General features: G+C 33.1%; 2 protein-coding genes and 2 long non-coding RNA genes across 6 annotated transcripts; 2 read left to right on the plus strand and 2 right to left on the minus strand.

The window, feature by feature from the left end:
• Positions 1–669: 669 nt before the first annotated feature.
• Positions 670–6,484, minus strand: Syb (Vesicle-associated membrane protein synaptobrevin). 3 transcript variants are annotated; one of them, XM_011642761.3, is made up of 3 exons: positions 6,326–6,484; positions 1,164–1,480; positions 670–1,073 (listed from the first exon to the last, which is right to left on the minus strand). In XM_011642761.3, exons 2-3 carry the CDS (start codon positions 1,474–1,476, stop codon positions 1,018–1,020), a joined length of 369 nt encoding a protein of 122 aa, XP_011641063.1. In that variant the 5' UTR covers positions 1,477–1,480; positions 6,326–6,484; the 3' UTR covers positions 670–1,017. The 3 variants fall into 3 exon arrangements, with proteins under 3 accessions (XP_011641063.1, XP_011641061.1, XP_011641062.1); XM_011642759.2 differs by lacking the exon at positions 6,326–6,484 and adding an exon at positions 2,086–2,241; XM_011642760.3 differs by lacking the exon at positions 6,326–6,484 and adding an exon at positions 2,055–2,211.
• A 700-nt stretch (positions 6,485–7,184) lies between these two features.
• nSyb (neuronal Synaptobrevin) lies at positions 7,185–27,272 on the plus strand. The gene is made up of 5 exons (XM_011642765.3): positions 7,185–7,550; positions 13,766–13,983; positions 14,970–15,049; positions 15,131–15,182; positions 24,948–27,272. Coding segments are annotated over exons 1-5 (567 nt in total). The 5' UTR covers positions 7,185–7,548; the 3' UTR covers positions 25,163–27,272.
• Positions 13,504–14,724, minus strand: LOC148936859 (uncharacterized). Its single transcript, XR_016139309.1, has 2 exons — positions 14,309–14,724; positions 13,504–14,016 (listed from the first exon to the last, which is right to left on the minus strand). It is a non-coding gene; the product is annotated as an uncharacterized LOC148936859 (long non-coding RNA).
• LOC148936860 (uncharacterized) lies at positions 16,123–24,030 on the plus strand. Its single transcript, XR_016139308.1, has 2 exons — positions 16,123–17,846; positions 19,757–24,030. It is a non-coding gene; the product is annotated as an uncharacterized LOC148936860 (long non-coding RNA).
• Positions 27,273–27,660: the final 388 nt, after the last annotated feature.

The raw sequence follows: 27,660 nt of genomic DNA on the forward strand, positions 1-27,660 counted from the left end.
CATACGAACTTCACAATACCTTCGTTAAAGGATTTTTCCATTGATCTAATCGTACCATGCGCTTATCGTATATCTATATCACGTATATCTATCACGTGATTCTTTTGCTTTGTTTTAAAATGCAATTTTACAACGCGTAGCGTTTGATTAAGCGAAACCCTTCGGAAAGGCAGCCTTGAATTTTCAACTTTAATAGTGCAAAAGCTGCTTATTAGCGAATATACATAGGCAACTTTTGACCGAATGAAATAAAAAATTTGTAGAACAATACTATAAAGTGGAAGAGCATCGAAGTATAAATATTTATGAGCAGACATTTCCTAAACATACAATCGATATAGAATCCGAAGGGATATTCGCGGATACTATATCGGTAAAAATACACGCGGTTGGCGAATCACCATCATTTAACGAAGCATCCGTTTTTATGACGCCGAGAAATGAGAGATGACTCATACGATATTATTTCTAATGACTTCAATACAATTCGACGTGGTATTGCCAGTGAAGAAAATTATGCCAATTACGTATTATATAGAGTATAATCACTTTACAAAAAAAAAAAAAATTGCAATTTCACTCGACGAGTATTTTCAATTACAATGTACGTATGATGGAACAAACGCAGGAGGCTGGAGAAGAATTGAAATATTAACAAATTCAATCAAGAAGAGTATACAAACGTTATATATATTATATAATTTATAATAAGCATTGCTGTAACAAGATTAACATTATAAGAATATCCCAGTGTTTTTTGTTTCTTTAAAAAAAAAAGGAAGGCCACCCGTAATACTGGTTAGTTAATAATGTGCGCTTCGATACAATAATAAGTCTCAAGAATATGTTCTTCTTATTCCCAATTTTTGTGCAGACATTACAGATAAACATGTATCCTATGTTCATGCTTCATCTAACTTTACGGTCCCCTTCGTATGTACTCCAAATACATAACTTATCTTAAAAGAGAGAATGGTTGATTGGTACGATACCGTGTCTTTCCTTTGGTTTGCGCTATCATTTTGGAGAATTATTGGAAGAGTTGTCCGAAGACGAACTTGGCACAACCGAAGCTATGACAAAAATAAACAAAAATGAACAAAAAAATGTAACAATGCGAAATTAGAGATGGTACCATTAGACGTGTAAGTCCGTGTACTTACCAATAATAATAATTAAGATAATGACACATATGATACCAATAATAAGCATCATTTTAAGATTCTTCCACCAATATTTTCGCTTTAGTTTGCCAGCATGCTGCTCGAATTGTGTTGCACCCTGTTGCAAGGCATCGGCACGATTCTCCAGCTCCGAGAGTTTCTGATCTCGTTCCAATACTTTCTCCACGTTAACTTTCATTATACCCACGACTTCGTCTACAGTGGCTTGTGTTTGTTGTAGCTTTTTGCTGGCACCTGCTTGCTGAGCATTGTGTGGTCCGCCCATTTCTCCTCCTGCATTGCCACCTTCCATAATTCTGAAACATCAATAGAGAACTTTCAACTGATTTTTGAACTTTGAACCAAAAACACATTTTGATTCACAGTCATCATATAAACAATTTTAAATTAGGAGAAATAAAATAATATAAAGAATACTAGTTTATTTATAACTTGAAGGAAATTAGGTTACAAAAGAGAAATTAGGTTACAAAAGATTTGTTCGCGTTGCTTATATTTCTTGTATTCAAGTTTCTTGTCTGCACTTCTTTCTCCATCGTCTGTAAATATTTCTATCCTGTTTTAAGTACTGAAAACTCTAGAAAGTAAAAGCAATATAAACAAACTTATTTTAACAGGTACACGCCCTCAAACGTAACCTTAAAAGTCACACATATGTTTTTGCATAAATTTTATTTGTGCATCTGTCAATCCTCAATATATTCACTGTTTCATTTTGCTAACAAGTAAAAAGATTCCACGTACATAAAGATAAAAACTTGAGGAAATACTATTATGGGAAGTAATAGAACGACAAAAGTTTAATCGCAATATACATTTGTCGCGATTATTTTACAATTTCAATATTGTGTATATAGAATTGTTTCTTACTTATCTAAAAGGATCAAATACAAGAACGAACCTAAACGGGCCAATTAAATCTGTAAATATAGATGCGATGATACTTTACAAATTATTGCGATGACGGCTGGTGACTAAAGTTTACAATACAACAGTGGCCACAGGACACAGATAGAAGATGGCGATAATCATGACGTCATGGATATTATAATGACGTGTTTATCAAAAAGAAATAGCAAGAATGCGTAATCGACTCAATCAAAATTTTTTTTATTTTATATAACTATATATGCCAATGATGTAATTTATTGGTCATAAAACATTGCAGATCGTTGTCATAAATCAATTAGTTTGCTTTTCATATATCTGAACTAATGCACATTAGTTATACATATTTAAAATGAAATAGATATATATCTAATCAATTTAATGTTTGACAAAAGCGAGATAGAAGATTTTAGTGCAATCCCGTGCAGAAACAGAAAGCAAATCTAATATTATGTCTGTTTTTTGTTGCTAAACTTCACATAATTTCATTTTTTCTTCTTTTTTTCTTCAATATGCAGAAAAAAGAAAGAAAAATGAACTGTGCAAGAAATTCAGTTGAAAAGAACATACTTATTGACAATAAAGTCAAAATAGTATTTACTTGCGCCATCTAAAAACAACTCACTTCGTCAGATTTACTTGGTCGGTAAAAATGGTAGTCCATTAAACTTGAAACTTGGTGATAATTTGGAGATAATTTATATTCTACATAAACATTTTTTTTTCTCATTATTCTCATTATTTAATCTCATTATTGTGATGTCATTTTGAGATGATAAGACAAATCTGACTTTCAAAATTTATGTATGTATTCCTTGATGAAAATATTTTGCTGGCATTCTCCTCATTTAATTATTATTTCAATTCAATATATGCAATTTTCAATAAATTTTATGATACATAATATTTCAAAAATTTTGAACAGTATTCTTTAACTTTTTTTTATATTTGTAGTATTACATTGAATTTCATAAGGACATAAATAAATAAATAAGTAAATAAATAAGTAAATAAATAAATAAATAAGGATCATCAACTTTTATTTTATTTTTCATCAATTACATAAATATGATAATAAATTATGAAATTAATGAAAAATAAAATAAAAGTTATTAAAAAATTATTGAATAATTCAAAATAAATCACAATTTTTTTTACGAAATTTAATATGTAATACTGTGAAAAATAAGGAAAGTTAATGTATACTATTGAAAAGTAATAAAAAATTTTGAAATAATGAAATAGAGAGAATTTCAATTGAGGGAGAATTTCAGCACAATATTCATCAAAGTTTACGTCAAGATAAATATATTTAAAAAATACCAAGTTATAAAATTTGTTAAAGTAACATACAAAAAGAGCATTTCTATCGAAGAGCAATAAAACAATTTTATAAAAAAAGAATGTGCAATTTTTACATTATATTGAATATGTATATTTTATTACTGCTTATATTCAGATAAGAGAACAAATCCTGAAAATTTAAATCCTGTTACTTTTTATTTTATATGGATGCTTTATTACAATTCTTTCATTTCTTATCCAAAAATAATAAGTTACAATTACATATTATGTTCTTATATGTAATAAAATATACAATTAAAGCGAATGAATGCATATAAATAGATTGAACAGAAGAATACTAATTCTTATGCATTAATTTTTTTCATTAAATATTATAATAATGAAACGTGAAAATAAATTTTTTATGTATATTGTATTCCATTTTTTACACTCAAAAAATTATATTTTTAACTTTTTAAAATCCAATCCTTAATGACCTGAAATATTTAAAAAAATCATATTTGTAAGTACTATTATGTTAATTATTGTTTTAAGAAAATCGTTTAAACTTTAACTTAAAAAATGTTGTGATAAGTACAATTACAAAGTATAAAAAAATGATTTACGTAATAAGGTCAAACTAATCAAAAGAATCTGAAAGAACATTCGATATGATATATTACTTTATTTTTTTTTAGTATGTTTAGTATGTTTTAGTGTTTAGTTAGTATACTATATTATTACTAGTATATATTATTTTCATATAACTATTATTTAAATATAAACTGATAGTATAAATACCTAATGATATTTACACTATATACAATGATATAAACGCGTAATTTTCAAGGCTTTCATAGCTGTTTAAGTCAAGTGTTTTTACATAAAAATTTTTTTTCTTTAAATGGAATTTTATCATTTATTTTGTATTATTACTCTTTAATTCTTTGTGATAAAAATAGATAGATTGAGTAAAGCAATTTTTTTATATAATAATATTTTAAAGCTAAATAATTACTATCACTTGGGTTAGAAAAAGAAGAGTCTTGAATGAATAGAAAGATATACATATAATCTGATTTTTATTTTTAAATTAAAGATACTATTACTTGGATTTTATTTTTTTTTAAATCGTGGTATATCAAATCTTTTATACAATTGAAATACATAATTTAAGGTAGACTTGTAGCTCAATGTCTATATAACTTGGCGCCGAATTATTAATATCAAATCTTTTATACAAATTTTATACATTATTACAATCATTTGAGTTGGCAATGTGGAAACAAAATTTTTTTTAAAAAATAAAGGTTAGTATCATTTTGAGTCTAGAATAGGAAGATTCTTCATTAAAAATTCAAATTTTTTTTAAAGAATTAAGATTACTACCATGTGGGTTAGAGTAAAAAGATTTTTCAATGAAGATACAAAGATACGTACCACTTAGGTTCTATTTTCTTAAAATATTATTATATAACAGATGCCAGTTACATTTTATTTTTTAATACATATCACTTGACTTTAATAGAGTAACGCAATTTTTATAGTAGGATTATAACTTGGCGCCAGTTATTGATATCAAGTCTTTTATACAAATAATATTTGAGTTGAGTTGGCAATGTGGAAACAAATTTTTTTGTTTTTTAATTAAAGCTAGTGCCATTTGGGTTAGAATAGGAAGAAATAAATAAAAAATCTCTTCAATAAATGCAAAAATCATAAAGATAGTTTAGATTAGCACTTAGATTTTATTTTTTAGCTTGAGCACAACTAGAATTGAGTTATGACAATTTTTGAGTTATAACATAATTTTTTTAAAGACTTAAAACTATTACCACATAGGTTAGAGTAAAAATTTTACTATACGCGGGCATTATTTTATTTCTTACATACTATATCGACTCTGCTATTTTAAATTTTTATCTTGATCTTATTTTTGTATTTAATAATCTCAAGAATTTTTAAAAATAATTAAACAAGACATGTCTTAATTCTCAAAAAAAGTTGGCCCTTAAAGTTAATAAGACTATAATGGTAATCGTAATTGAGAAGGTGCCGTAGTGTTATTGCATAAATGCATGTTGCTATAAAGAACAGTCCTCGAACCGTATCATCGATTTTTAACCGAAGCAAAAGAGTTAACTATGTTTAATTGAATTGCAGTTAAATTTTGCGTTACTGAAAGTCTACTTGATCGCATTTAAGCCATTCCGAATGTTACCTTCATTTCAATGTCATTTTCACCAATAAATAAAATAAATAATATTTAAATATAAGTAAAAAATAGAAAAATAAAATTAATAATAATGATAATTTTGCAAGGATGTTTTGATATTTTACAAGAATGATATGCAAACAAAAGGAGAGATATTAATGATATTATAATTATAATCTCGTCGTAAGACAATATATAAGAAATAAAATAGCAAAAAAGCATAAATGAAAAAAGCTCAATTAATATTTGTAATTGAATTTGTAAAAATTGTATATAATAAAACTATGAGAAATAAAATATAATAAATCATGCGACTGATCGAAACAGTTGAGAAGAGCATAAAGGAGGCTTCAACGAGATTTCAATTAAATTTAGGATCAACGAGTTTATTTCTATGTAGATTAATCTCTTTTAATTCTTAGAATTAAAAAAAAAATAAAAACTAAAAAACTAAAAAAAATTAAACTAAAAAAAAATAAAAAGTAAGTTAAATCGAAATTAAAGTTAATCTACTACTAATAATAGAAATAAACATTAAAATATTTGATCACAATATGGAGGAAGATAGTTCGGAATTTTACGGACCAATAAATAGATCTTAATGATAAATGTTGAGAAAAATGGTGCGGAAATGGGATTCAGCCAAACTCGATCTTGGAGAGACCAATGCTGCTAAAATGTGCGCCGCGATGATAACATGAGCAACCTCTCTCGTAAGAAGTGAGCTCTCGTTTTATGAATAAGAACCACTTACCGCTACGAGTTGCCATAATCGGGAGTATGAGCAATAACGCGGAAGCATCGCCGATGAGGAGCGTGCCATCGTTCATCGTGACGCCGACGTGACTCGCAACGGTGGCATAAATAAAATATCTTGCGGATGCCCGTGCGCACCGCGTCGGTTGCAGGAACGTACGCGAAGTATAAGTTCTGACCTGCCAAGAGAAGGGCGCGATTAAATGTTCTTCGCGTTTTTCCAGGCAACATCTTCAACGATGCCCCAACAAATACAAAAATTCGGAGTTTAAACGCCCATAACAAATTAAAAAATTCAATATAATCTTAAATAATCTGCATGAACCAACGAGTTTGAACATGAGAAGAATACGTTAAGGCAGTAAAAAAGCTAAAGATTAAAACAGAATTTTGTTGTAAATGAATCCAATTGCTCATTGTAATGGAAATTAACGATTCTCAAATGAGAATCGTCAATCATCGTTTTAAATCGATTTCGCCGAAGTGAAAATTACCACGATGACTATGTCATTCGTTGAAACGTGACCATCTCAAGTTACTTCTGTACGGAAAGCAAAATTGCACAAGCAGGATTGCACAATTAAGCAGACAAGTTTCTATCTAATTTTACACGTAAAACAATTCAAGTCGTCCGACGTAAAATGGAATCGAGGGAAACGCGCATGGCACTCCGCATCCGCGAGAACGTTCCTGGTAGTCGCGTAGGGTGTGTTCGCGCATGGGGGTTGCGAGGCGGCGCGGCATCGCGTTTATCGACCAAACTCTCTGTCTTGCACGTGCGCACGTTGGCACGTCATCCGTCGATTCTGCAGCCTCGAGAGATCGACTCTCGCTTTCGAAAGCGCGATCCGTGCGTTCGCCGATTTCAGGTAATCTCCACGCGAATTTGGTAGGACCGGTGGCCGTTTCGGGCGGTGGTGGTAGACGAGCGCGAGCAGAACGCGCCACAGCGAACGCAGAAAAGAGAATTAAAATTCGAGGATGAACTATCGAGACATCGCGTAAGTCGTACGCTTGCGCATCCGACGATATCGCACGGCGGCGTGCCGTGGAAATTTTATCAATACCGTGGCGGCCATCTAGTCTTGCTGGCAGTCGTTCGCGAAAAGTTACGCGCCGAACGCCGAACGATCGACCGGAGGTGCCGCCGAGCGAGCCGATTGACAAATCGACGAGGATTGCCGGAATAGAAAGAGCCCGAGGCGATCGACTACGAGCAGCATGTGAGTACGTGATAATAACGTTGACGCCGCTTGCAAGAATAACGCACCCCGAACGCCTGCGAAACTTCCTAAAGGAAGTCGCGAACGAGAGGCCTCGATGAAAATTCGAAGGTTCTCCGCGAGGACGTTGCGAGGACGTTGTGAGGACGTCGCGAAGACATCGCGACTTTGACCGTTCCAACCCGTGATGTCAGTCGCGGAAATCTTGGATGATCCCCGGAATTGAATTCTTTCAGGTAGTTCTAACGAACAAGTAGTCGCGAAGCGATATCTAAGGACGAGGTAACTGTGAAATCGTATTAAATAAAGGATAATGCAGGAGGATGCATATTATACCGGACGATCGGATTCGCGACTATGTCGATGTGTTGTTTCCGGATATATTTCCGGGTATTACGGAAACGCGTTTGTCAACGAGACCTCGCGATCATCAAAAGTATCCGATACCGAGCGCGTCGAGAAATTCGAAATCGGGATAACGAAATATTCTTAACTTTCATTTCGCACTCGAACGATGATACAAATGGCGATTGTTTCGTGAAACTGCATCCAGAGTAAATTTCTTGGCTTCTCCTGGCGATAAGCGAATCGAAGGAACTCGCGTTAAAGTTGTGTCTTTTCAAAAATGTCTTTTCAAAAAAAAAAAAGAAAAATACATTGACTTAATTATGCTTTTTTTATATATTTATTTATATATTTATATTTTATTTTGCGAGACATAACTAGACCAACCAGATTAGAGTAAATTGGCGATTACATACATTATTCATATTTCATACATTATTCTGGCTTCGGCCGCGATTTAGCCGTGAGAAAGCAGTCCAGTGAGAAGGTGCGGCGATCGATGAATTTTGCGGATATGAATGCGCAAAAATCACCGTAAGGATCGCGTAAGGAAGCCGCTACGGTTGGCAAAGAGGGCGAGAGTTTCCGCTGCCACGGCGTTAGTAAGATGCGTTTTAAGACGCAATTGCCGAGGCTTGTCGCCGCCAATCGATCCTCTTCGCACGACCCATCCGTCCGCGGCACACGACAAAATTTCCGATAGAGTGCAACGGAGTTCCCCTTGGACGTATTCCCCTTGGAAAATCACGGAAAAATTAATCGGCAGCCCACAATGCCATGACCCTTCGAGCCTTTGGATGCACGTCATGCACGATAATGCACCGACCTCATTCGATCCGAATTTTTTATTCGCAAAGTAGCACCAGCACGAGTCGATCACGGAAAAGATATCGACGAAATGGGCACATCGCGTAAGAATTTCTATACCTCAGCAGTACGTCAGCTATAAGTTCCTTCACGTTTCAGAAACATTGGCTGTCTTTCACTACGTTACGTCGGTTATTGTATCACTCTAACGAATCCGAATTATTCATTAGTTTGTTACCGACAAGTTTGGAGAGAATTAGATATGGGCGGTAATCGGATCGCGATGCGATATATAACTACGTTAATTAATCTCATTTTTTAATGCAGACTGATAGAGTCCATTCTCTATTTCTCACTCTCTAATTTTCCTCATTACGATCTTTTGTATCCATTTTCCATCCACCAGCTCGATTACACGAATTATATTCATTCGATCAATCGAGATGACGTATTTATAAATAATATCATTATTATTAGCTCGGGCATTTCGCGATTTTGGATAATCCCGATGGTGGGCTAATTCAAGCAGGATGATTCAAGCGTCGTCCATCATTAAGACACCTACACATTGGCACCATAGAGCTTGATCTTTCCAAAGAACATATAATAATTTTGGATATGATTATCTTGCAATCGCGTTGCGGAGCGCGAAAAAGATTAAAAAGCGATATTGAATATTATCGATCCGCGCGATCCTCTTCCCCTCCTCCGAACTCTGCGTCTCTTTGTTTACGAACAATCGCGATTAGAGCAATCGCGATTAGCGCAATCGCGATTACTTTGCGCGTTTTGCGCAAAGTTCGCTGCAGCGTTCGATGTAATTGTCGCGGGCCTAATTGCGATTATATGTACACTCCACACACTCTCTCTCTCTCTCTCTCTCTCTCTCTCTCTCTCTCTCTCTCTCTCTCTCTCTCTCTCTCTCTCTCTCTCTCTCTCTCACACTCTCTCTCTCACTCTCTCACTCACTCACACACACACACACACACACACACACACACACACACACACACACACACACACACACACACACACACACACACACACACACACACACACACACACACACACACACACACTTACACATATAATCAGGATCAATCGCACGAAACGCGATGCACTGCTATTACATGTCGGCTCGCAGTTTCTATATTTAGATAATCAATGATGAGTACATTTACGGCAATGTTCTACGGCTTTGCTAGACGGAAAGGTTCGCGTTTGTACGTAACTTACACGCGCTGCGACCCGCGAGTAGCGAACAATGAACCGGATTGTTCAAAAGGGTTGATCAAAGACGATGTATGATGGAATATTCGAGACGGCGACGAACCACGATATACCGGTTGCAATTTAGTCCTTGACAGTCTCCGATAGTTTAATAGAATTGCCTTTGCGAAAGCTTTTCTTTAACACGGTTTATGAAATTTATTATATTATTGATTATATTATTGATTATATTATTATATTATTATATTATTGAAATTTATTATAAATTATAATTATTATATATTAAATAATTATTATATTTTTATTAAATAATAATTATATTATAATTTATATTAGAAAATTCGATCAATTTTTTTAGGCAAATAATTCGATATACCAATTTGTTGTATTGATCTGATATGTTTTGCACTTTATTATTCGTTTTATATTATTTATACAAATAACAACGCCAGTTGAAGCTAAAGGATCTTAATAAACTTTTTAGTTAATGTAAATTAATCGCTATGTGTGAGAAAATGAGCACAAAAGGAAGTTTTAACATTATTCTACGCGATGTAGTACAAATCCCATAAGTATTTATTGTTCGACGCGAGTTACATTAATAATAAGAACGAAAAGAGAAGCAACGATCAATATATTAATCCCATTATATATCGTCACAGGATGAATATTTCTTGACTTTTGCGCGCATGATCTACAACTATAGCGGTTGGAAAGTATTTATCTAAATATCAGACATTTACATTGCAATGAAATAAATACCAGCAATAAGAAATTTTATATGACATCGAAAAAGTATTAAAAGTATTAAAAAGTATTTAAATAAATGAAAATGTTTATTCATGAAACGAATCCTTTTCATGAATAATCAATTTCATGAATAAATACGTTAGAACGATAAATAATACAATAAACAATTATTAAGCTATTAAAATAGTTACGTAGGACATTTAAGAATGATGATAATACTGTGGAAATTTCTAATAAGCAATTTGAACGTTTTGTTCAATTATAATTGCGCAATTTTCTAGATTTTAGTTGAGTCGGTAGATTACTCCGACATGATAACTGCTGTTCTTATTGATCATTCTGTAAAATGCATTAGCTGGAATTGCGTCGAAATTTCGTGGCAGATGCCGGACGACAGCGGTCGAATATTCCGACATCTCAATGAGAACGATATGGAGGAAAGGCACGTACAACTCTCCATGTTTAACTATTTCCACCAATGGTATTCGAATAGTCGATCGATCGGCTGTTGCCACTCGGTCGTTCGATCGCCAGGCCAAAAATAAAACCCGTAACCCATCGTCAACCACTATTTAATCCGCCATCGCGCGTAGCCGGCGTTTTTCCGAATCGCAGATACCGCGATATCGTTAACCTACGCACACGTACTACTTGTGACTTTCGTGATTTACATCACGCGTCCCCATTCGATGTGGCATTCACTTGGCATTTACATAGATAAACGCCAAGCTGGTTTTTTTTTTAGCAACGATTAATTGGATTAATTCTCCACAGATAGATCGATCGGTCAATTGTATTTCGTCAATGCGATTATGTAATCTTTTTTTCTAATTTTAGTTGACTAATTACATTGAAAAATTACACTGATGACAATTGTTGTCCTTCATTAATCGTATGGCCGATGTAATTGTAGCTTTCTTCTTGACAATTTCTTCCTTAATGATACGGAGAATATATTTAACGAACGGGGAGATTTTATGATGAAGAACAGAATGCTATGTCGAGAAAGAAACGGGAAAATCTAATTATCCCAGTACATAAGTTGTTGAGTAATTAAATTGACATTGCTCGCAGCGATACCGCAAAAAGGTCTCGCTCTGTCTCTTTGCGAAAGGTCAGATGGCTTGTCGAAAACCCCATAGGAAAGAAATCCACGACGTGCATATCCATAATATTTATGTCAAATCCTACGCAGAGTGTTTTCATATATAATAGATGAAAAACCATCTGTGCGTCTAATCCTATTTGAAACAGTTTTTCACGATAAAGAATATGCGGCAAAATATAGGATTATGTTTGAAAGAAACATGATACACAAGAAAAAGCATGTATATTTTCTCAACCTAAGTCTAAGTATCTTCGAGTACAAATGATCAAAAGTATCCTAAATGTTTCAGGAATAATCCTTTTTTCATAAAAAAAATAAATGCATGGATTCATCCAAGTTTCTTCGTGAAGATCTTGCAAAGGATGTTTTCCACCAACAGACACAAGTCTAGTTACATCACTTATCGTTTTTATTGTTTACCAACGGCAAAACAAGGATAAATAATAGGGTCCCATAAGAGACGATCACGATTGTTATATTTCGCATATATTATATTTTCGTGTACGTGCACGTGCGTGCTCTTTGGAGCACAGTCTCCTGGGGCCACACGAGTAGGCAACATTACCAACGACCTTTCCTCTTTTCATATCCGCTTGTCTTCAACAACTCACCGCCTTTCTAATTGCGATGTGTGTTCTCTTCATCATCATGTCCTATCGTGTCGTGTCGTCGTATCCTCCTTAGAAACGCGTGGGAGGGAAACGCGTCGAGGTAATACGCATCAAGTTTTTACCATTAAACGGCGCGAATGGCGAAATCGTGTCACGAACTTTGCCCTTTCGCAGCGGTTTCCATCAGCGGCTCGATATGGGAAAAACCTCACGCAGCATCCACTACCATGGGGCGACGACGCTATAATTTCCCGGCTTGCGCGTCCTGGAATAAGCGACACCCACCTGCGTGTTTATTTTACTTTTTAGAGCCAAAAAGAAATGCGCGCGCATACCGGAACGCACAAATAAACCATGCACAAACTGCCAAATGCAAACGTATCGATAATAAATACATATTTGATAAATAGTTGGTTTTCGATAGCGAAATTATATCGGCAGCTGGAAGAGCATTTTCATATTCACGCGTGTGTATCCATCGGCGCTATTATTTATTTATCTTACATTCATACCTACGAAAATGTATACCATAATTGTTTTGTTACATTCTTCATTATTTTCGATTGTTTCTCATTAAGAATATATTACACCTATTTCTACTTACGATAGGAAAATTATGAAAAATTACAAATTATTCTACATTTGTATTTAAAAGTACAAAAAATTTTGCAATGGTTTAGAACTTAGATAAAAAATTATTTAAATATGAAGTACAAATATGCTTTTAATAAAAATGTAATTAAGAAATAATGACAAAAATCGCAATTTTTTATATAAATATTTTACGTATTCAAAATGATTTATATAAAATTTTATTGTAATGCAGAGATATTATTCTGTAAAAATAATTAAATTTTTATTAAAAGTACAAAGAAAACAAATGATAGATATATATATATATATATATATAGAATACAAATAAAATTAAATTTATAGAATAACTAATCTCTGCATTGTAATCAAGTTTTACATAAATAATCTTGAATGTTTAAAGAATTTATATAAAAAATTCTTATTATATTTTTATTATTATTTTTTAATTATATTTCCAAAATACATCTTTACTTATCTATTTAAATAATTTTTAATCCAAGTTCTAAACTGCCATTAAACATTTTTGTATTATTTTAAATGCGATTTAAAATAATTTATAAATTTTTTCTAACTTTTTCAATGTACATATTAAAATTATAAAATAAATGTAATACATCCTTAAATTTTATTAAAACAACAATATTTCTATGAGAATCAGTATATTTGTAAAAAATCGTGTTGTATGGAAGCGCCCAGTTGTGTATTATGACGATACATTCGACTGCGATATGTTAATTGTCATCCTCTCGAAATCGCGTCTTCTTTCCCAGGGCTACGGAGGGCGGTTTAGCACCGGATGCAGCTGCAGGTGCAGGCGCCGGCACCGATGGCATCGTCGGTGGTCCCAGGACGCCCCAGCAGATCGCCTCGCAGAAGCGGTTGCAGGCGACGCAAGCGCAAGTCGATGAGGTCGTCGACATCATGAAGACGAACGTCGAGAAAGTCCTGGAGCGCGATCAGAAGCTCTCCGAGCTCGATGATCGAGCAGGTGAGATCGATATGTCTCATACAACTGAAAAAACTTTTTGACAAAACCTTGAGTGACGTGGCCAAATTTAAAAATTTAATCGATAATTAATCCTTTAAATTAGATTCTATTCTATTAAATTATATATAGTTTATTTTGTAATTTTATATATATATATATATATATATATATATACACGGGCGCGCGCGCGCGCGCGCGTGTGTGCGTGTGTGTGCGTGTGTGTATTCTATTATGTATATTGTATTTGCGCATGATTACATCGATATATTCATTAATTATTATATACATCAGTCCATTGTTCACTATTTCTACGTCAGACACTTACTTATTCATAATGAATATCATTTGTTGCACGTCGAGAGATTAATTAATGCCGAGTTCAGAAGAGTGAAAATGTATGTCGTATAAGAGAATATCGCGCAAACTTTTAAGAAGATATAACTATAACCCGAGTGGGAGTTATGTTACCAATTATATTGCATTTTATGTCGCATCCACCACGACGCAATATTATTATTGCTATTCACGAACTGGTCTGTCGTTTTACTGAGTAGAAGGGCTAGACAGAAAATATGATATCGTGGGAAGACTACACCTTCCATTCATGGCACCGTAGCAATAAAGTAGTTCGACCCTGCGCGTCTGACTACACGTTGATATCGATTACTGTGACACACTCGAATCGATGCCACGTTATGTGGCTGGTGAACGTCGATCTTTTTTCACGCAATCTGCACGTTACATTTATTATTTGCGCAAACATATATTTTTCCAGTGATATATCGCGTTATTCCTATTCTCACTAAATATTTTTCTTATTCGTTTTTTTCTCTCGAATAAAGTTATATTGTCTTTTCCGACTGTTAATAGAGCAAGAGGACAATTTCTACTAAAAAAATCCTTTTTATAATAAAAATTAAACAAAATTGTACTTTAAGATGTTTTTTGAAATTAATCGGATTACTAGACGTAATTGGCTTTTGCAGATGCACTCCAACAGGGAGCGTCACAATTTGAACAGCAAGCAGGAAAATTAAAGAGAAAGTTCTGGCTACAGAATCTAAAGGTGAGCATTAGATTTTACAAACTAAAAGTACTCTCGAAATCTTAATATTAAAAATTGTTCCGTGTGTTTTTCTCTTGATAGATGATGATCATCATGGGTGTCATTGCACTTATCGTACTGGCCATCATTGTCGGTAAGTGTTTCACTGACGCACTGACATTTAACAGCTGTCACAACTGTAATTGTTTAAATGTTCTGTGCCATCTCGTCGTTGTACATCTCGTCCCGATTTCGAGCGACTAATTCAACGTTACTTTTTTTTTTAACGTGTATTTATATCGATGGTTTATAAAAATGCTGACTATTTAATACTAAATAAATTGTGGAAATTTATATTCACTTTTGAGATCGCATATTTCAACGCGAGATGAATATGAATTTCTATCGCGATTTGGTGAACTTAATTTAACAGCTTTGACAATGTTACGTCTGAATCAGTCGTTCCCAGCTAATGTCTTTCTGCCGATCTATACCCTTTGTGCTAAGGAAACGTCTACGTACAAGCGATTGTGTTTGCACGATGCAAAAAACGACGCGATGTGACGAGCGAAATGTTATCCACGGGTTTGCATAGCTTTTGAGAGAATCCCTCCGAGAGATCTCTCGAGACTTGTCGAAGAAATGTGCCGAGATAAACTATCTATCGTGCTTGGCCTGAAAATTACATCGATTACTTGGCCTCGATCTTTCACGAAATTTTTTCCGAAAATATCATTACTCGCGAGCATTTCTTTTCTCTGTATTTTCAGAATATTTCTCACTTTGAGCTTTATGAAAAAAACTCTACTTTCTAACAACATCATTCTTGTGCATTTTATGAAACGAAACGAGAGTATATATCATTTTTATTTGCAATAACATGTCTTTATCGCGCACGACATGAAATGTGCGAGAAAGACATCGCTATGCAGCGTGATCCGTCTGAAAAAGTGGCGTCACTCTGTCTTCCCTTTGTTCATTCATCATCTAACACGTGTGAAATGTATGTATTTCTCTTTTCCCGTCTAGCGAACTTCATGTAGGCGCGCTGATTGGTGGAAGAGATTTGTGTGTGAGTGAGTCTGAAGGTAGAGAAAGCTAAACAATTGCGACATTGCGTATCGCTGTTGTTTCTCACCCCGTTTCTCGTACTTCTTTTTTACTTGTCGTAGAAAATGTATACCTAAATCCGTCTTTCCAATTTTACGTTCTCATTATTTACTATCCGATACGTAAAAACTCCCCTCACTCAGATATTTCGAAGCTTCTGTTCTTAATTTGAATATGTCATGTATCAATCATGCCGCCAGTTTTATAAAGAATTTATAAGTTTTATAAAGAAGAAAGCGTGAATGCTTTATTCGAAGAATAATAGCGATTTCGATACACTAAATATTGTGGACCGTAAGCGTCCAAACTACGACATAACGAACATTGTTATAAGAATTATCGTGCTATAGTATTTTATTATTATTATTATTATGACTAATATCGGTAATACACACAGACATTCTCGCGAGAAAAATCCAAGTATGTCTGCATATTTATAAAACTGGCGCTCCTAGTCAGTGTTATATTATGTCTGCCTGATAGGTAGGTATTGCTGTATCTGTTGTTACGTGTATTTTCCCTACATAAGAACTCTTCATCACCGCCCCAGTGTCGTTGCATATTTATGAACCACCGATTTAATTGGGAAGTGCTCCAGTTAAGAAATACTGTCAATATACCGCGAGCCTTCATAAATTTTCGACGACATACTCCCCTGTTCTCTTCTCTTATCACAACACAAGGTTCAAATCACCGTCGAGTTTTACTTATCGTCGTATACATATATTTCTGCTAGGGATTTTCTCAGCACTTTGTCTGACGTCCCGACCGTCTCTTTAAAGTCCACAAGACGGAAAAAAAGTGACGCATGAGAAAATCGCTATGATGATTTTAATCATTTCAACGTCGGATATCTATCACAATTTCGATGTTGACTAAAATCCATTTTAAATGATTTACAATTCGCATCAGATTTTCCAGATTAGGATAAAAATTCTATGCGTTTTTATTTATTCTTTTTCTGCAGCAAAATATTTAAGTATATTTTAAGCGTATGTTCAAGCATATTTTATATATGTGCGTATTTTGATTCTTCAATTGTTTTTTCATATTACATGACACATAAAATCACAAGTAAAATGCATATCATGAATTCTGATACGAATTTTAAACCGTTTAAAGTAGACCTTGTAAAGTAGAGATGTATTACGCGAATTAATTTTTTGAAAAGGAAAAACTGTTGGTTTCATTCACGAATGTCGATGAATTTTTAAAAAGGAATGTTTTACGTGACACAGTCATACCTCTCTCTTTGTGTGTGTGTGTGTGTGTGTGTGTGTGTGTGTGTGTGTGTGTGTGTGTGTGTGTGTGTGTGTGTGTGTGTGTGTGTGTGTGTGTGTGTGTGTTTTACGACTGTAATCGTTGTTATGTGTCTGTCTGTACTTTCGGTAGTATCCTCTTTCTGAAGTTGGTCCCAGGCAATGATTTTCAATTTTCTGGTGGTCAATAACAAAGAAAAAAAAACCAAAAAAAGAAACAGTGTGAAACAGACTGAACGTACAACTTCAAAAATTGTGTACGCAAACTGCGGCAGAAATAAAGAAACGATACAAAATACCACCAAGAAATGAAAACACAAGAAATGAAAACACCACAACGACAAATGACAACATCAACAACAAGCACAATATCGACAACAATAAGAATTATTAAACAACTACAACTACAACAAAAGTTTCTGTTTAATCCTATTCTACTCTTCGGTACGGTAAGCTATAATTTTATTGTTGCACTCGATATGACTTTTCTATCTTTTTCTCTCTTCTTATGCCAAAATGCAATTTAAATCTTCTTCAAGCACTTTTTCTTATATTTGTTTCTTTTATTTATTTATTTATTTATTTGGTGATATGATTATTTGAATTTATTTCATACAAAAAGATTTAGCAAGATCTTGCTTTCCGGGGATACGGCTGTGTTACTTGATGTTGTTTCTTAATATGTATTCGGCTAGTATCAATATATTTCTTATTCTCATGCGCCGGAAAAAGTCGTTTGACACATTATTTATCTAAATATTGCGATAAATATTGCCATAGCTTCAGTGATCTAATGGATAAGATGCCTGCCCGAAGAGCAGGCGATCCAGGTTCGATCTCTAATTGAGGTAATATTTTTCGCAATATATAATTTTAGTAGGGGAGATGATAGGGATTTAATCGATATCAAAATATTGATTATCGAATTATTATAGAATCACTACGTTATGAAAGTCTACTAATTTAAGTGGCACGTAGCTGGTGTTATGATTTGAATTTATTTCATACAAAAAGATTTAGCAATCAAGATCTTGCTTGCCGGGGATACGGTTGTGTTACTTGATGTTGTTTCTTAACATGTACTCGGCTGGTATCAATATACTTCTTATTTATTTATTTATTTTTACATATTGAACAATTCCGCATAAATGCACAATATGCATTAAATTTTGAAAAACATCTTTTTTATTTTCTATAATTATCTTGTATCTGAAGATTGTATATATTATATATAATTATAATTTGATTGTTTATAAATTTAATAATTTATTTAATTTTTAATTTTCCTTTTAGATACAAGATTATTAATATTTAACGATCAATTTATTTATTTTATTTGCATTTATCGTTAAAGATACATTCATGCATATTACATTTTGCATGTTTTTCTCTCTTTCTCTCTTTCTCTCTCTCGTCACTCATCCTTTTCTTTTCTCTTAAATAACATTCTTAGTACAGCGCGAAACTCATACACCATATATTCTCAGGATATGCATACTTTAATAACGTGCATTCCAATATTATAAAGACAAATCAAGCAAACGTTTCTGGGACGATCTTCGCGCATCGACCTCTTATTGCGGAGCATGTTCGATTCAATTATTTCTTCCTTGATTGAAAGCCGGCGTAGCGTTGCATGGCTTATATGTTATGCGTTAATGGAATGCGCTAAAAAATGCTTGTAACGCAAACAATTTTGAGCAGAAATTCAGCCAGAACTTCCTACGAGCTGCGGTGAATTTTTCCAAGAGTCGCAAAAAAAGAGAGAGAGAGAGAGAGAGAGAGAGAGAGAGAGAGAGAGAGAGAGAGAGAGACGGATCACAAATGGAACTTCTGGCAAAAAAGTGGAAATTTATCTCAACGCTAATGCATTTTCGCAGAAGAAGGTTTATGTATTGTGTATATGAAGTGGCCTCTATATGCATTTATGCTTCCTACGTATCTACTTGCATGCAACTCTTCCTTATCCTCCTGACTAACAAATTGTCATGTAGCTTCAAACTGCGAAGGCGCGCACGTCAATGAACTTAGTTAACGAGACGCTTCGTCATGGATATATAAGAGCGTAAATAAAATAGTATCTTTCATTGAAAATATTTTTAAAATATTAGATATGAGTTTACATTTCTTGTGATTCTGGAATTGCTAAATTTAAACATTTGTCCACGACGAGTGCGATCCGCCGCGTGTCCTCGCATGCAAAGGAGGACATAGTAGAGACAAAGAGAAAAAAAATAGTAAAAAGGGGAGTGCGGAAAGAAACAGATTAAAATTTGAAGAGACAATAACTAAGAGCAACACGGGGCGAATTATCGTCGTCCATTCAGTGGAAGAGAACAAATGTTGTTATTATTTTCAGCGAGCGTCACCGGCGGCAGCAATACGCAAAATTGAGTGCAAGAGTAAGAGCTAAAGTAAAATAACGCAACAGCAACTACAACAACAATAAAAAAGAAGGTAAAAGGAGAGGCGGAAGAAAAGGGAGAAGAAGAGAAAGAAGAAATGGCAGCTGAAGAGAATGGTTCATGAAGATGTGGAGTTATTTTTCAGAGGAAGGATACAGAAAGGGTGATCTCGCGAGATAGAAATTGTGATGAGCCGTTGATGAGTTCTGTCGGAGTTCTCCGCGACGTAACGTCGGATCGATCGCGTGCGGGAATCGATCGATCGATCGTCGGCCTTGAGATTCATCGAAGAAGCGAAGAACGAATGATCGGAAGCGGAGAACATTGATCCGAGCGGGAATAATGAAGAGAGTCGTCGCGACGACTACGGAACTTTCCTTATTACCCTTTGTAGCATTTTTTTCCTTTCTTTTTAGATCGAGCGGAGGAAGTCGATAGATCGGCTGAATCGATTCGATCTCCATATCTTGCAGCATGGACGAAGATCGCGCACGATAGTTTACAATCGCGCGAGATTCCACTAATTTTTGCTTTGTCTCGTTTTATTATATATAGATTATTAGTTATCGTCTCGTAATTTTGTTGTTACCAGAATCGTTTCGCAAGGAACGTTAGTTTCCTTCCTGAATTTTCGCAAAATAAATTTCTACGTGGCTGCTAAAGCTAAAAAGATTTTGCCAGACAAGCGACATTGAAACATTGAAATTAATATCATTAAAGTTTCACGACTAAGCGTGGCCAATTGATCAAGCGAGTGATACCAATACCGCGCTTTCCTTCGTCCATCTTCGTTAATCAAGATTGTCCGAGAGAAGTTAGAAGAAATGAGAAATAGAGAAATAGATGGCTATTGTATACAAAGGGGCGAAAAAGGGAGTGGGAAGATTCGCGAAAAAGAGAGGGAAGATTCATTGTAGCAGCGATATATAATACTTAAATATATAGGAAATATATATATATATATACATGTATAATGAAATATATATATATGTGTGTGTGTGTGTGTGTGTGTGTGTGTGTGTGTGTGTATAGAAAGAAAGAAAGATAAAGAGAGAGACAGGGTGTACATGAAAACTAATATGTAAAATCTCTCCGACGAAGGCAGTTGCTGTGGTGCACGTTCGCAATGTATATCATCGACATTTACTTTATAGATGTAAATGTAAATCATGCAAACTGTAAATAATATATCATTTGTCTCTCACGCGCCATTTATCGGATTCAACTCGCTCCGATTATACGAGGAGAGTCACACACGTCCTTTGTTCCCTTGTCTTGCATCTTGCTTTTCGCTTTTCGCGAATTGTAGAGGAAAAGCAAACCGATGGATAGAAGGACGAGAAAAGAGAAGAAGAAGAAAACGGATTGCAGCAGCGGATTGCGCCTGCCTTCGTCGAAGACGGTGATGTTTTCGAGCAGCCTGTATACAGAGAATCTAAAAAATAATAAAAAGGAGAGAAAAGGGGAAAAGAAGGAAGAGAAAGAGGGATGAAAGAAGAAATGAAGGGAATGGGAAAGAAACGCCTTGTTGTAAAGAGGCGCAGCAGCTAGTAACGTTTTAATGATAAGGCTTAAGATGAATTACTTATAAAATGTTATGTATACATGTTAATAATAATGATAATTACGATGATGATAATAACGCTAACATTAATAATGATTATAATAAATGACGATGGAGAGAGGGAGTTGACTTTTTCGCTTCGCGGATGCGATCGCATCAAAGAAAGAGGAACTGTTATTTCGATTTGAGGATGTGAACTCAGGATGCTTCATCCTTGATCCTCTTATCATCCATCCGCGAGATAAGACATTAGCGACGAGGACAGATCGCGCCTGACACGCCGATTATTTGTCGACGAGTCCGACGAGATCATCGTCGATTTTTGACGATCCTTCCCAATCCCCTTCCTTTTTCCGTTCAATTTTTCCTGATTTCGTTGCTACTGCTGCTGCTGCTGCTGATTCAGCAATAATCTTAAGAGACGAAATGATCGTTTTTCCGACCGCGATCCTCCGCAATTGTTCCTCCCTCCGATCCCGTCCCGACGCGCGATATTTGCGGATATGTCTGCAGACGCCATTCCGCCGCGACTTCCGGATGCGATCAAGTTCACCGGAAAAGAGAGAAGAGCTTTTCATCGTGTCGATTGGCAGAATGCTGGATTGATTCTGCTTTGGTTCGTGCTGGCGTTTATTTTAAGAAAAGTTTTAATAAGCGAGATTTATCAAAATAAAAAGCGAAAAAAGTATCGATGTATCATATTAATTTCTTGCAATCTGAATGGTCTGATTAGCCATGCGTATCACAATCGTAATTGAAAGGAAAAAAAATCATGTATTCTTTTTCTTTTCTTATCCTTAAATTGTTTGCTCCTTAGCATAATGTCTCGTGACATTGTTAAAAATAATATGGATGATGGGGATGATTGGGGACCACACGAATTGTTAACGCGATACGCTTTCCTAAATCCGCGAAAATCGCAAGGATTGAAAAGCGAAGGGCCGATCGATGAATGAGAAATTCTTCAAAGTTGTCGCGCGAAGTGGCCGCACATACAACCCGAGTTAATAATATTTAAAGACGATCACTCTATGTTTACAAACTTATAAACACATAGCTATACATCATATCTTAACCGTGTCAACGTATCCTTAATTATTAATGACGAATATGATGCTGCGCTTTAAACAATTGTACAGTATCGAATAAAAAATACACTGCGTATTGAATTGAAGTTATGAAGAAGTAACGGAGAAAGGGATTGATTATAATTTTTTTTTTTTAGTTTTTGGATCAAATCGTGCTTTCGCTTCAATCGTAGAGATTTTATATATTTCTCCGTGCAAGTATTGATATCTCTGCGTATTTTATTACTCGATAAATAATAAATGCCGCGCGTTTCAGTTCTTTTTCTTTTATTTTGTATCATTAATGCTGCATGTAAAAAACCCTTCTTTCCCGAGAAGTTTTATTCGGTCTCGATTGGAAAAAAGTCACGTGATAATCATTTTTATCTATTAGCGATTGAATATGTATCGCAACACGCCTTGCAGCAAGAGGATCATTATAAAGCCTAATATTCATTAAATCCATGCAGGAGGTAAGAACAATAAACTTGCTATTATATGCCGGTGTGCATATTACTTGACATTTATCTATTTTTTTTATAAAACTTTTATATCCTTTCTTACTTGATTTCAATTTGTACTTTCTTTAGTCTTATGATAATTGCATAATTTTATAGTACATTAGAAATGGCACATTAAATAATATATAATATTTAATGTATAAATAATATCTATATATTGTAATAATATATATATATATATATATATATATATATATATATATATATATAAAATTTCTAATTTAAAAAAGATTTTTTAAATTATGTGATTATTTTATCAACTATTGATTTATTAGTAAATTGTATTTTTTTCATAATTAAGTTTCCCGCCTTTAAAAAGTCTTTTATTTATTTAAAAAGACACCGATAGACTTGCAAAATGTTAAAAAGATTTGTAAATACATCTTTTTATCTTTAAATTACAACTTTTGGTTTTCTATTATCTGCGTTTCCTCATACAATTTTCGTTTTATATGTATTTGTGTGTGTTGAGAGAGAAAATATGTTTTCATCATTATATATTCCATTATTCAATTTCATTATTATTTTACACGTTATTATTTCAGAGAATTATCACATCACGTTTGAATACCGCTGTGTTAGTAATATGAATTATAATAAATACAATACAATACAATAAATTTACGTTTTCTGTGATCGTGTTATCAGTAGAAGACACGTAATAATATGTGCGTGGTTAATTACTACCGTTTTTGTAATTATTTAATTCGCTGTTCATTCCTACAACAATTTTAACGTATAGTTCATATGTAAATGATATGAGGAGTGTCAAGATTTAAAGTAAAACGCGACAATATCTATACACTATTAACAAACTAAAAAAACTTTCATTTTGAAAGAAAGAAAAAGAGAGAAAGAAAGAAAGAATGAATGAGAGAGAGAGAGTGAGAGAAAGAGAGAGAATATTCTGTAATATAATACAATATAATACAACACTGTTAAAAAAATAAGTAAAAACAAATAAGAATATTTCAGCGTTCTAGTCATACAATCTATATATTTTTCATTTATCCAAATTATGTGTTTCTGTGTGTTAATCGTTATAAAAATGTGGGAATAAAAGATATCAAACACGATATATTATTTTTATGTCGTAGATAAAAAGATAGATCCTATGATTTAGAGAATAGAGAATTGTTGACAAAGAAATCAAAATTACTTTTTCACCAATTTCTCAGCTTTGATTAAGAATTGTATTTTATCCATTTTACAATTTTTTTTGTTGAAATTATTATATTGTTTAATCAAACATCTTTTAATGAAAATATATGTAAAATCACATTTTTAAAGATATGATAATAAGAATTCTTTTTTTATTATTAACAAAATTTATATTCATCTCTATTATGTATAATATCTTATTGATATTTAATATATTTTGTGCACACGATAGTAGTAAAAAATCAATCAATATATTAATTTTATTCTTTAATATTAATAAACAACAAATTAAAATAGGATCCAAGCGAACAAGCATGAATAAGTACAAGTGAACACCTTGTTTCAGTGAAGACGAACAATCCCATATCATGTATGCATCTCATTGAAACATTTATTCGCGTTTATTTGTGTTCGTTCGTTTCCTTCGTGGCCTGGATTCGGATTAACATATTCCTTCTTACTTCTTTCGAATTAATACGCAGAGTACAGTTTCAAAGGAACTGTGCATCAATGGAGAACTGGTATCATAACTTTCATGTAGGGCAAAGACTACGTTAATTAAAAGCAATATATCAGCGTATCAGAGAATTTCTTACCGACCTTTATTATTGTTTTGCATTGTATGTCAGTTTAATGTCTATTTCCACTAATGCAGATTAATTTTAGTCTCGATTTAATTTACTTTTTATTTTTTTAATTCTTAGAACTAAAAACAGAGCATAAAAAGTAAGTTAAACTGAGATTACAGTTAATCCACATTGTGGTAGAACGATGCTCTGACGTATCGGGAAACATATCAGAAACTAATAGGATTCTTATTCAAACATTTCAGTGAAGTTCATGCCGGAATCAAATCCGCCGCCACCAGCGTACGGTTATCAGCCAGGCTACCAGCCGGGTCCTAATATGCAAGGGGCCCCAGCACCCGGTGCACCTTCAACGGGTGGCTCAGGAGCGACGGGCACTGCACCAGGTGGTAACGCGCCACAAACTCCCGGAGCCGCGTTTGTCGGCAAATTGGAGACCGGTATACACAGCGTCGTCTAAATGCGACACGATGATGACACTAGATGGAAGTAATGAAAAAAGAAACGAAGATGACTGACCTTGACAATGACGTCTTCATCCTCAGCAGAAATAACTGGTCGACATACTCGCTTTGACGGTTAATTCGTTTGAATCATTATTGAAACAAAACATGATAGAAACATTAACAAATTTTCCAAGTTATGGGTTTACATCGTTATTTTTGCTCAAATTACTTTTGACTATCGCGTATGGTCATTTTAACGTTGAATTATTTTTTCAGTATGAAGTAATAATTAATAATAATTTTATGTCCTTCTAGTGATGATTACGTATTACGCAACTTTTCTCGAGATGTATAATATTTAGAGTGCAAATTATCTTCACATATTTTTATTCACTAATTTTTATTCGATTGCATCGCATTTTATTAATCTAATCGTGATTTTAAGTTGTTTGTAAACGGAAGCGACATATCGACCGGTCTTTTCGATAGTCGAGAAAAAAAAGCGATTTATATTCTAGGCAATTTTATTACGAAATCAACAAAGGCTTTATTTGCAAGAGTATGTTCAATGAGAGTATACTTAAACGAAAGATCTTACAAGTCTATATATTACGCTCAGCTAATTGCTACGAAAAACATGCAACAAAAGCGAAATTTATTCATAAGAAACTATAGGCACGTCTATCGACGTATGTACATGTATATGTACATATATTATTACAAATTGTTAATGTAAGATTAGCTTTATGTACATATATATAAATACATAAATTATTTATATATTAAATACAAGAAGAGACGATAATAAAGGAGAATTATAAATAACAATTGGAAGAACGCAGATCTTTCAAACCTACTTTCGATCAAGAAAAATGTAAAAATGTCGAGTATGCACATCACATATTTTTTCATGTAAGTGATGATTTATTGTATTTATTTGTGCATTTATAAAACGTTTTTTCTGACGATATAATTTCTGAGACAGAACAGACTTATTTACGTCAAATTCTTTAATTATATTAATCTCTATTTTTTGCGATCAATGTTATTACAATGCGAATCGCCATTATTGTAAAAATTATTAAAATTATTGAAAAAGTTTCGATATAATTTTTTAGCAAACAAATCACTTAAACACATTCCTTGCACGATTTAATTAGTTTTACTTTGTATCGTATTTTAGATACTATATATTAGATACTATATATTTGAATTTATTATTTATTATAGTTTAGATTTTTAAATATCATACATATGCCACATCTTAGAACCCGTTATATAAATGTATAAAAAAATTTGTTCCTTTAAAAAGAAGAAAATTAGATTGTAAATGTACCATAGAAAATAATCGAATCATAGAAAGGATAATTATTGATTCCTATATTTTCAAGCATTAACATAGTGATTGATAATAACCTTATGCGATATTAAATTAAACTTTGCAAAGTTGGAATGTCTAAAGATATTAGCATGTAATTTAGCAATGTTACATATATATGTATTAATATATATGTATTAATATATATATATATTTATATACATGCATATATATATATATATATATATATATATATACATGTATATAAATATTAATACATTAGTAATATTATTTTATTTTAAAAAAGTGAAAAAAATCGCTATATTAAATGCGTGGTACATTTTTATATTATTGTCGTAATCTTATTGTTCTATTATTTTCGTCTATGTGAAATATCTTACTATTAAATTTTCAATATATTTTCAATATATTTTCAATATATTAAAAGATATATAAAACTAGTTATTTAAAAAAAAAAGAAATGTATTAATCATATTCTTTGTCAAATAAAACATTATGTTACTACTTTCACTTGATAATCAAATCATAACAGATTCGATAAATTTGTCTATACACTAATAATAAATTAAATATAGATTTGTAATTATAGCATCATAGCAAGACGCTTTGACACTTAGACTGTTGATATATTATTACGTACGAATACCGAAATTATATTACAAAATACTCCTTCAGCTGTATATCTCACTGAAAAAGAAATAGATCTATATATTATATAATAGTAATACTATATATTATAAATATTATTGTACACTAGGCTTACAATAAATAACATTTAAAAAACAGTTCTATGTATGTTTTCTTATCATAAACATTTTTTTACAATGAAAATAGTAATATTAATTTTATACATTTGCATTATAATTACAAATATATGAATAAGTGTGAAATAAGTGTGAAATTATTTTATAATAATTAATTTACAATATAAACTGCATACTTGTTTTGACCTATTTTTGCCTATTTTTGATAGTTTCTTTTTTTACAACTTATATTTTTCTACTTTTCACTCTTTTTTCCTCTTTAATGTTTAATTATTTTTATATTTATTTTACTCTCTAAATTGAACGGCGTTCATGTTTAGCTCAGTAAAACTGGAGACTCCTGCAACAAAATTTAGCTACGAGCAATCAAGATTTTACGGAACAGAAAGGTGTATGTATGCGCGCGCGC

The sequence above is a fragment of the Pogonomyrmex barbatus genome, unplaced genomic scaffold (assembly GCF_055798465.1).
Source record: "Pogonomyrmex barbatus isolate J1 unplaced genomic scaffold, ASM5579846v1 scaffold2, whole genome shotgun sequence".
NCBI classification, from domain to species: domain Eukaryota; kingdom Metazoa; phylum Arthropoda; class Insecta; order Hymenoptera; family Formicidae; genus Pogonomyrmex; species Pogonomyrmex barbatus.